Source organism: Clytia hemisphaerica, unplaced genomic scaffold, assembly GCF_902728285.1.
Source record: "Clytia hemisphaerica strain Z4C2 unplaced genomic scaffold, Clytia hemisphaerica genome assembly, whole genome shotgun sequence".
Classification (NCBI taxonomy): Eukaryota; Metazoa; Cnidaria; class Hydrozoa; order Leptothecata; family Clytiidae; genus Clytia; species Clytia hemisphaerica.
Genome location: NW_027104179.1, coordinates 45,878 through 57,903, shown reverse-complemented (window position 1 = coordinate 57,903; position 12,026 = coordinate 45,878). Strand labels below are relative to the sequence as shown.

The window sequence follows — 12,026 nt, the reverse complement described above, 5'->3', positions numbered from 1 at the left end:
GAAAATTTTCCAACCCCCCCGTTTATTCGAACCCCCCCGTTTATTTGGAACCTAAGAGTAAGTTTCTCATGCCATCTTGTCTTTTCCTTCTCTTCAAGTGTTCTCATCATTTGTAGAAGCGTTCGGTTCATCCGTTCACAGGCACCGTTTGTTTGTGGATGATAGGGTGTGGTCCTTGATTTCGTAACACCCGACAACTTCTCTAATTCTTCAAACAGTTTATTCTCGAATTCACGACCTTGATCGTGCATGATGCGAGTAGGTACGCCGAATCGTAGAATAAAGTCTCCGTACAGATGTTTTGCAGCAGCAAGCGCAGACTTATTTTTAGTCGGATAAGCCTGGGCGAATCTTGTAAAGTGATCAACGATCAATAGGACATATTCATGTCCACGTGAACTAGTTTCGAGATGGAGATAGTCAATTGCAACTAGTTCCATTGGTGAAGCAGTGTGAATACTTTGAAGAGGAGCGTGTAAATCGCGGTTCGGTTTGCGATTCACGATGCATTGACATTCTTTGTGGATGTAGTCATCAATGTCACTGAACATGTTAGGCCAAAAGACCCGTCGTGGCGAGCCAGCTGATATACTCTTTCGGTCATTAGATGACCCATGTTGACGTGTAAGTGTTCGTAGATAATGCTTTTTAATGATTTCGGCCAAATTATCTGTTCGTGGAATCGGCCACACCTTCTCTTGAGTAAACCGTCGTCGACAAACGGTTTTCTCTTCCTTCCGCGAAGCAAATTCTTTGTAAACTTTGAATCATCTCTCGAAGCTTTTTTCATCACTTCCGAGCAGATGAATAACACGTGAAATATCTACGTCATTACGTTGAGCATCTATCAGTTCGTTGATGGAGATGACGTTTTCGTCGTCAGGAACATCCTCATCATTGTTGTTGGTAGCAATGGCTGAAACCCACACTTCGTCGTTGTTGCTTTGTACTTCAACTGCTGAAGCTACAGCCTGAAATACATCAGGTGTAACCTCTTCACTACACAACTCTTGATACTTCGAAATGTTGAGTGGTAATCGAGATAAGCAATCGGCATCTCGATTTATAATACCCGGACGGTATTTTATCGTAAAATTAAACTCTGATAACTCGGAAACCCAACGCTGACCGTTAGCGTTAAGTTTAGTATTTGACATTATGTACAGTAGTGGATTATTATCCGTATATACAGTAAAATGGTTTGCATAAGCGACAAAAATCACGAAACTTTTCACATATAGCCCACTTCAAGGCTAAAAACTCTAATTTCGTGCTGTGATAATATTTCTCGGCTGGTTGTAGAGTTCTGCTTCCGTAAGCAATAACTCTTTTCTTTCCTTCTTGAACTTGGTATAATATACAACCTAGCCCCTTTTGACTAGCATCTGTGTGAATATAAAACTCTTCGTCATAACTCGGATACGCCAGTATTGGTGATGATGTAGTAAAATCAATCAGTTGGTTGAGACTTTTGGCGTGCTCTGATGACCATTCGACGGGCAACTTCCCATTGTTGTTGGATCCTCTCAGCAAGTCGGTTAAGGGTTTTGCGATCGTTGCAAAATCCTGAATATGACGGCGATGATAACCAACAAGTCCTAAAACTTGTCGCACCTCAGCTACAGTTGTCGGTTTGATATTCTTGAGAATCCGAACGGCTTCGATACTTTCTTCATCCATACGGTAACCGTGCTCATTTACAATTCTACCGAGATATTTTACTTCTCTCGCGAAGAATGTACATTTCTTCAATTTCAACTTAAGTCCTTTTTCTTTAACTCGTTGAAGGACTTTACTCAGATGTTGAAGATGCGAATCTAAGTCGGTCGAATAAACAATAATATCGTCGAGGTACGGCATTGCGAAGTCGTCTCGAAAGTCATGTAGAGTGTCTTCCATATAACGTTGGAATACGGCTGGTGAATTTTTCAAACCGAAAGGTATTCTAGTCCATTGGTATAAGCCCCATGGTGTGATAAATGCTGTCTTGTCACGACTGTCTGGATGAACATAGCCCTGGTGATAAGCTCGAGTAAGATCTAACGTAGTGAACCATTTACAACCCCCTAAATTCTCAAGTGAGGTTTGAATTCTCGGTATCGGGTGACGATCAGTTATCGTTTTCTTGTTCAAAGCTCTGTAGTCACAACAAACTCTTACACCTCCTCCTTTCTTACGAGCTAACACGATTGGTGACGACCAAGCAGATTTGGATTTGGTGATCCAGCCTCGGTGAATCAGGTCAGCAATGTGAGCTTTTACGTCCTCATACAACGGTCTTGGAATATTGGTGTAGTTCTTTTGTACCGGAACTTCATCAGTCGTTTCAATGTTCATTACTAAATCTTCAGCATTACCACCGGCATCACTATCGTCGATGGCAAATACTTCACGGTGCTTGTACAACAATGTTTTAACTTTATTCTTTTCTTCGGTAGTTAAGTTCCCTAGTTTAAGTTTATCAACGGAACTCACAAACGTTTCCTCACAGTTCTCTGGAATTTCGGGTAATTTGGTTGGAACTTCGTCAGCTGGTTGATCTGGTGTAGATTGATCATTTCCTTTGAAATCAACCTCGATTGGCATGACAGAGTTTAAAAGCTGGATGGATCCTAGGTGTAAACGACCTGGGACCATAACTGGACGATTGACGTTGTTAGTTATCTTTAATCGAATTCGTGACTGTGGACCCTTCTTTAGCCTTATAAGTTCCTCTTGGATCTCGATTTCTTCTGGTATATCGAACGAAGGTTCAAAAATTGCAGCTTGTCTCGTCTCAAGAGTAATGTTATTTATCTTACATTCAACGACTTTACTTGAGTTGGCTTTTAACTTTAAGCCTGACTTCGGTATTTTGACGGATGAGACAGTACTGGCAAATGTTTCTTCGACTACAGAAATAACGGATTCAGCACAGACTTGCTTGGTGAAAAATTTATTTAAGTTTGTAACAGTTTCATTTGTCGATCCAGACGTTTGTACGAGGCTCGAAATAACATTAAAGCCAATGATCGGTTGGGCGATTCGTTGCTTGGTAACTAAGAACGGAATTTCAATAAGTTCATTTCCTATATGCGTATTTACAGTGGTATAGCCAACGTATGGTAATAACTTTCCGTCAGCTGTTTTGATCTCTAGATTCATAAGTTCAGATAAGTTTTTAAGTTCGTACTTGATTTTGTTGGTATCAAGCCAGTATTGGTCGATCAAGCTAACTTGTGCTCCGGTATCCCACAATGCGGTTACTATTTGTCCTCCAATCGAACACTCAACTTCACATTTTTCTCCAACCAAATTTACCAGTTTCACTTTCTGTTTTGGTGTAAGGTGGCTTTGAAAAATACAGTTCTTATCGATATTTTGGACATTACGATCTTCCATCGCTTTAATAGCTTTACAAAGTACCTTGTGAACAGCAAAATGTTTCTGTTGAAACGATTCGTTACAGTATTGCACTGCTTGACAACGGGAACATCTTTTCATCACAGGTGATTGCTTTCCACAACCACAGCATTGTAGTTTAGGAGATTGTTCTACTTGATGGGCTGACGAGCATCTCACCTCCCCAGCCCCTGCCCTTTTGGCTGTTGTTGACAGGATTTTGATTGATGACCCTCCTGTCCACATTTCCAACAATGGTTGCATTGGCTGGTACGGTTTTTAGTGGTACAATCCTTACAACCTTTCTTTTTTCCATGAACCGGATGATCTACCATTACGTCGGTCTTGACTGGATCCTGTTGGCATGGAGTTAACACGTGATGTCAGCTCGTCGATTTGAGCTTTCATCCCAGTGACGGCTTCGAGAAGAGGTGATAGAATCTGACTAACCCCTTCACTGGTTTCGATGGACGCAACGCGGGCACTTTTATTTGCACGTTGTTTGGATTCGCGCTCTTTTTCTTCCGAGGTTGCGATATTTATCTCCCTCAACAGAACATCGTCGGGCTGCGATTGATCGTGATTGAGATAATGAATCATGTGACTTCGTACGGAACCTTCTTTTAAACCGGTCTTCACAGCGTGCAGGAACATTCGTTGAACCAAGTCCTTCTCATAACGGATAACTCCTTCAGCTTGGGATGCGGTCAAAACTTTCTGTCTTAATTCGAGTGCTCTAAGCAGAAAATTTGACGGTTCTTCTGTACTTCCTTGGCATAATTGGTTTAGATCGGTAAAAAGTTCGGTGGGTGATTTTTCCCTGAGAAAGCTTCGCAAGAATTGAAGAATTTCTTCCAATGTCATTTCATTTCATACTGCGAGTCGACATAGGTTCGTAAACCTGTTCCAGGTGAAATGCTCCTTTTGATAGCTGCCACGATTTCGGTTTCGGAATATCCTTTCTTTTTACCATCGTTGATTTGACTACACAAGTTGATATAATTAAGCGCTTTTGGTGTGCCATCAGCAATTATTCCAGAAAATTTTGAAATCACGTTTAAAGTATTCGATGTCAAATGGCTTTGGTTTCGAATCAACTTCAACTTTGATAGGTGCTTTGGGTGCTTCGTTCGATTCTGCAAATAATTTTTCGTACGCCTTTTTGTGCATCGGGGGAATCGGTAGTGCTTGAAGAATACCCGTTCGTTGGTAATCTTCCTCTACGGCATCGAGATTTGCCTGGATTTCTCGTAAAACTTCCGACTTCGATTTACCTTCGATCGATTCTTTCGGTACCTTGAGAAACTCTCCGATCACTCTTAACTCCGCAGTATTCAATTTGCGTAAAATGCGTTCCGCCTCGTCTTGAATTATCTCCATAATGTTATCGTAGCGGGTTTTCAAGAATTATTACGTAAATTCAAAATGGCTACCCTTAGCGATCAGTTCGAAACAGCCAAATCAGTTTTTTGAAACATTCATAACATTATCATTTCGATCAGTAAACAAAACAAAACTTCTTTCTCACTTTGTTTAATCATTCAGCAAGTAATTTCATAATACGTTGTAAATAAGTTCATAGGCGAAAAGTCATTTTTCTCTTACAGTTGTTCTTGTTATTATTCTTGTGTGTTGAGCATCAAAACATAACCAAACACATACAAATTGAAACTTTTCACCTTCAAACCATCAAACAATCTCTTGCTAATCTCTCCGAGGGCTCCAAATGTAACTAAGGGGAAGTGAGACAGAGATTTGAGTCGAATAGAGTTGATAAATATACTAAATGTTCTCTTCTTGCATTTAATTTATCTGTTGACTGAAACCACAGCCGCCATCTTGGATTTCCATTAAAAACTGAATTTTCCTATCCGTCAGACAAACATTTCTCGGGCCGCGGAAGAGCGTTCTCATACGCCCAATTCATAAGGGCGACAATATATAATTATTTTACCTATCAAAAGTAAGAGCCAGCCTTAACCCTATTTGCATCGGGGGTGGAATCCACCAGGCTAGCCGTTTTTCTTTCATAGTTCAATCAACATTTATTACTTTTACTTGAAATTTTCTTTTTTTTTCAAATTTTCACGTAATGACAGGTGGTTGCGATTTTGTCAACAGGTGGTGTAAGCAAATTTTTTTATTAGACTTCATTTCTTTTTGAAAAAGTATTTTTTTGATTTTCTTTCTAAGTTTTTGATTGATTTTCGTATTTTAGCGGAGAATAATCTAATTGGAGGATATTTTGGGATTTTTTTTGGAGTTTAGCTTTTCTATAAGAATATGTTACTTTTTCAATAGTTTGACCAAATGATGACGTCAAAAGTCAAATCATGACGTAATTCAAATTTTTTTTGTTTTCATTGAGTTTGTTTAATGATAAAGAAAAATCATGAAAAATTTTAGCCCCTAACTTCTTTCCAATCATAAGTGATTTAGCCTGGTGCAAAACACAAAAATAAGGTATGTTTAGCACCTGCTCACATTCAGCATTAATCTCTGTCATTGAATTATTGTCTCATTAATTAAAATTTCATCCCTTTTTTATCAACTTCTAACAAAAAAAATTTAATTTCCTTCACCAGCTAAGTTTTTATTAAATTTTAGATTTTGTCCCAAAATTTGCCCCAATGATGACGTCATGAGTCAAATTATGACGTAATTAAAAAATTATTTTTTTCGGTGAGTTTTTATTATGAGAAAGAACAATCGTACCAAATTTCAGACCATAGCTCCTTTCCAATCAAAAGAAAGTTATGAAGCCTGGTGAAAAACATACCCCCGATAATACTACAACACAAAAAGCCTGATAATATCTAATAGGGTTAAAAGTATAGTCTGAAGATAACATTATTCACAAAATCATCAAACTTGAGTAAGGCAGTGACTGTATGTAAGGTAGTGTGGAAAAGACTTTCATGATATTCCCATTTGACAGTGGTTCGGAAAACTGACTTGTCGTTTGCACCTTCCATGTAAGTCATATCGATTGAGTGCATCAGATAATCTTCTCCAGAAACTAACTCGCATTTATAATCAGGATAATTATTAAGAGTTACCACTTTGTTTTCATAAAAAGGTTTGGTCTCTCCTGGCATTTTCTGAGCCAATCTTTTCATATCGGTTGAAATGTATCCCAAAATACCTTCAGTCTGTAAATGAAAGAAGAAATTAGATTTTGTTACGACGTAACCCAGCTGGCATACAACCTTGTTTCAACATTTATATAACGTTCACAAACGTCCATATAACGTTAGATGAACGTTAAAACAACGTTGTGTGCCAGCTGGGGAAATACTTGTGCGTTGAAGGAGATTTATAGCAACCAAATGGATAATAGGGCGTTAAATAGGGCAGACCAAAGTATTCTAAGCCAAGAATGTTGCGAAATTAGCAACAATTAAAAAGAACTTATCTTCCCTAATTCCATATTATATCTAAATTATTCTATTTTCAGTGTACTCAAAAAGACAAGTGTTACCTCATGGCGGCACTTATTTCCACTATGTAGAAAATTGAAGTTGATACTTTCGGGGTTAGTACCAATAATACGAATTCCAAAATTCAGGCCCATCAAATATCTTGATTTCATGGAGATGTCAAATTCAGCATCGGCATCGATTTGGTATCTTGTTTTGGTGTCACGTGGATTGCCGTGGGTTGATTTCATTCTTAATTCCTATTATATGCGAAGATAAAGAAAATGAGGTTACTTTAAAGAGACAATTGCCACGGAGGGAATAACGAGTCTAAAGTACTGATCTCGACAAAACCATAGATACTATCTAAGAGAAAGAAGCAAGATTTCAGTTAGAATGCAAAGACATCCCAGTTGGAACACAACGTTATTTTAACGTTCATCTAACGTTATACTGTATGGTCGTTATGACCATTATTAGATAAATGTTGAAACAACATTTCCTTGTGCCGATTGGGAGTTTGTCAGGTAACTGATTACAGCGAGGGATGAAAATACGAAATCTAACTCAGAGTGGCCAAAGAATTTCTTCGAGAGATTTTAAAGTCAAGATAGAGAGGTTCTTTTGTGAATATTACATTAACAGAGTAAAAAAGAATTTCAGAATGATGCTCTTTTCAAACTGATGAAATAACTGAAATAACTGATAGCCAATCTTATTAAAAAGTTCTTTTAAAATTGAGAAAAGGGGTATGCTGGTAGAAATCATTGACACAAGACTCCTGGATGGGAAATGAAGTCATTTATTTCCCATCCTAAACGCGTGACCCACGTGGTTTTCACCTAAACACTATAGATCAGAAGTAAAACATATGTCCAGATTTAGAAAAATATATCGCGTGAAAACAAAGAAAATGTTAGATTCAATCAGTCATTCTAAATACGGTGCAAATCTTATAGCTTCCTTTTTTTCTTGCTTGAGAAAGGTTGAAGATTCATCTTTAGCCTCTTTGGGACTTTATATTCAATGATAGAGATATTGAAAAAATAATCCTACCCCAATGCTATCGAGTACTGATAAGAGGTTGTTCATGAAATGGACAGCAGTGCTGCCTTTAGGGTCAAAAGGGAATTTGGTCGGGGAAAAGGATCTTATGAAATTTCGTTTCTCTTCGTCTGTTCGGTACGTCAAAACGACTTCTTTTGAATATTCTTTGTTTTTGATTGTGAAGCGTCCCAACGCCAGAAGAGCTTCATTAGAATCTGGGTTTGCTTTCAATTGTAGGCTTTGATCTTCAACAATGATTTCATAGTTTGAATCAGTCAAGAATGCAAGCATTTCTGTGGCTGGTGAAAAATGCATGTATTTCTCCAAATCAAAGACGTGAATACTGGATAGAGGCTCACCGTTATCCGATAGATAATAATGCGGCCATGTAGCATTGAAGGTTTTCATATCCCTCACTTTCATGACCGTATTACCATAATCATCGATTTTTACATCGGCATTGAATGCATTGTTTTGTTCATCAGAACACGGATAGAATTTACCAAAAGCTGCTATACTCCATTCATCACTGAAAGGGTTTCTGCGCTCCTTCATTGTGAAGAAATGTGGATTCAAAAGTGATAATTTGTTGGATAGACGCAGCAAACCGGATTTGGAACCAATGAAGCGATAATCAAAGCCATCTGCATAGCATCGGTGGTCGTACAAAAACCCCTCCAGCCCAGTGATTTTAAAATGCTTAGATTGCTTGATTGCTGTGTTGATTCTAACGATTGATGTTTTGACGCAATAGACACTACTTCCAAACATTTGAAAAGCTTCATCAATGTTGATAAATTTATTGGTGTCCAAATCATTGACAGAGATTGTCTCCACACTTGACGAACCTGATATTGACAGAACAAAGACATGTAATTCGGTGAAAAAGTTAGTGTTAGTGGAATTTGATATTCTTGAAAAGAAAATAGATACATGCCATGAATCTATATGATGAATCTATATATTGTCATAACCTTTAACGAGCGAAAATGTCTTACCTTTTGGATTGAACATATCTGGATAACAATCTTGTCCTGAAGAATCTAGAAATGATATACATAATATATTCATTTTTGAAAGATGAAATTTTGATCAACTTTGAGAGTTATGTGAAGCATTGCAAAATGAGACTAAAAAAGAACACTACTACCGTTTCACTTAGTCGCTGATCCTCCCTCTTGTTCACGATAAAAGTTATAAGAAAGAGCTTAAGGATTTAAAAAAATTTATGTCTGAAAGTGTATCGCAGAATTCTCAAAGACTTCATTTAAAACAGCATATTCCATCCAATAATCTACATAGCATTTTAATTTAACAGATTTATGATATTATCATTGATTGATAAAAGTTAAAACCCTTCATTTAAATCTTCGGCTTACCTTTCCAAAAGATTCCAACCAGAAGAAAAATTTTAATCAATTTCATTTTGAGTTTGAGAAAGTTTTTGTCAATTGTTTATGTATTGTTTGTTTGAGTTTTGAATGATAAACTGTCCCAAATTGCAGAACTTTTATAATAAATTATATAGAGCATCGTTCAAACGTGATGTTGAAATGTTCGAACGTGTGACAGTTCTGTTTTGATCCGAAACGAAATGAAGCCATTCTATTTGGTTACATTCAAGTGTTACGTCACTTCTAACCAATAGAATGACTTCATTTCGAAGCGAAACGGAGCAGCACGTACGAACGTGGTCAAACAGCCAATTCGATTGACTTCATATTTTGCCATACTCACCAGCTTTGCCAAATCCACATTTTTAATGTCAAAAGATCACAGTTTTTTGGCAAAATCTTACACCGCTAAGCTGCCATTTTGATTTCTGTTTTGTGATGCTTCATCAGCAGTTTTCTGTCGGCGTTTGTAGAGCGCGAAGGGTTTTCACGCGCGGGCGATTTCTTTTAACCTAACCAATCAAATTGCCGATCGGCATTGTTTGGTTTGCTTTAGCATTGGAAGGTGTTTTATTTTTCAAAATCTTTTCCAGAAGTGGCAAAATTCGAAGCAAAATTAGCGTTCAAAAAGCGAAAAGAGCGCAGGTCTCATGGGATACAGTAGACTATGTTATAGTCTAAAGGCCGGTTTCCACTTGCGCGCGCTACGATCGCGCTTTTGGGGTTCAATCCTTTTTGCTTGGAAAAAAGATTACGTCATAAAAATGTAGCGCGCGCTTGAAAAAAAAGTTGAACACATTATTTCAACTTTTTTCAACCGTTACGTCAGTTCGCGCCAATGGAGTTGCTTCATTTTTCTTTTGACCAATAGCGTGGAAGCTTTGCTCGAAAAAGCGCGATCGAAGCGCGCGCAAGTGGAGACCGGCCTTAAGACGAATCACTATCTAAGAAAAAAGCCCAAAGCCGAAGAAAATTCGCAAACGGGTTTTTTTTGCCGAAAAGAGTTTACAGTCGGTAGAGTTGCTTGTCTTAGACTATACGATTTTGGCACAAAATACAAAAACTGCCCAAATCGTACGAATTCGAGTTTCCGTATGCGAGGCCAACTGTGTTCGGTATTCGAAAAAATCAAAACAAAAAAAAAAGAGGCGGGAGAAAGAAACTGAGATTCCAAGAAATGATATCTTTCTTTTTGAATGCCCTCTCCCTTTTATTCCTTTTATATTTTCTTGGAACTACAATTTCTTTTCTTAGAATAACAAATTTTTATGAGCAGTCATTTTCTTTAATAAGTTTGTAATTTCTTTGCAACAAGGATATCTATCTAAACTTTCACCTTACAAATTTCTTAAAAAACATCAAATCATGTAAAGTTTAATTGTTTGTTGTTGTTTTTTTGCCTGAGGATTATATCCTTATATTTACCCCTTTTATATATTAAAGTCCATGTAAATCTGTGTAAAAAAAAGCTATAGTATATTCTCCCCACCACCATTTTGCTCAAAGACAAAGGATATGTATACAAATCATTGACAGTTTTATAACTACTAGCAATTTCGAATTTGTGACTTTCCTGTTTTGTTTGATAAAAATTTTTACAGTAGTGGATGAAAAATCTTATGATAACTTTTGCAGGGAAAAAGTAAAAAAGTTCCAGCTTGTAAGCTTTGCAGTATGTTGATCTTGCTTTGATTTGAGCTTGAATTTCTTTTTACCCAAAAAGAGACATTAAAAATGAGGATGAAATAGGAGAAAAGTTAAGAAATTCCCAGAAATTAGCTTAAAATGGAAAAATACCGATTAGTAAAAACCTTGAGGCAGATTTAAATGACATTAAATTTCTTATTTACAAAAACTGATAAATAGGTAATTCAATCATGATAAACAAATGATTCTGAACTGTCTTCCAACAATACTGTATTACAGTCTCGACTAATTCCAGAAGGCTGATGTAAATTTTTCCAAGTCATAATCTCAAATTATATCAGGACGTCAAGTGAAAAATTGCATATCATGATGACATATTTCAGTCATAATCTCAAATTGTACGCAGGACGTCAAGTGAAATAAGTTATAATTTCAAATTAAACCAGGACGTCAAGTGAAATTTGCAAGTTATTATCATCTCAAATTCTACCCGGACGTCAAGTGAAATATTCCAAGTTATAATCCCAAATTAAACCAGGACGTCAAGTGAAATATTCCAAGTTATAATCCCAAATTAAACCACGACGTGAAGTGAAATATTCCAAGTTATAATCTCAAATTGTACCAGGACGTCAAGTGAAATATTCCAAGTTATAATCTCAAATTAAACCACGACGTGAAGTGAAATATTCCAAGTTATAATCTCAAATTGTACCAGAACGTCAAGTGAAATAATTCCAACTTATAATCCCAAATAGACCTTTTTTCAAAGAGGCCACCCTGTTGAATAATTATGTAGTCCAGCAGAAAAACAATGATAAAACTACGCATAATTATTACAATATGCATGATACAGTAATTATGCATGGCTCTATCATTGTTTTTATGGCTGGACTACATAATTATTCAACAGGACGTCCTTTTTGAAAAAAGGTCTATTAAACCACGACGTGAAGTGAAATATTGCAATTTATAATCTCAAATTATACCAGGATGCTGTGCCAAATATTTCATTTCTGTATTATTCTCTCTGCAAATTACTGCCATATTTTTTCCCATGCATATCCTATTTCTGAATTCCTGATTCTTACCTAGAAAATTTAGAATAATAATCTGATAATTTTTACAGGTACGACTA

The 12,026-nt window shown here is 36.9% G+C and overlaps 1 protein-coding gene across 1 annotated transcript; it reads right to left on the bottom strand.

The window, feature by feature from the left end:
- Window positions 1-6,005: 6,005 nt before the first annotated feature.
- Window positions 6,006-9,376, bottom strand: LOC136814690 (uncharacterized). The gene is made up of 5 exons (XM_067071103.1): window positions 9,227-9,376; window positions 8,846-8,890; window positions 7,857-8,695; window positions 6,863-7,060; window positions 6,006-6,533 (listed from the first exon to the last, which is right to left on the bottom strand). Exons 1-5 carry the CDS (start codon window positions 9,270-9,272, stop codon window positions 6,207-6,209), a joined length of 1,455 nt encoding a protein of 484 aa, XP_066927204.1. The 5' UTR covers window positions 9,273-9,376; the 3' UTR covers window positions 6,006-6,206.
- Between the last annotated feature and the right edge of the window lie 2,650 nt (window positions 9,377-12,026).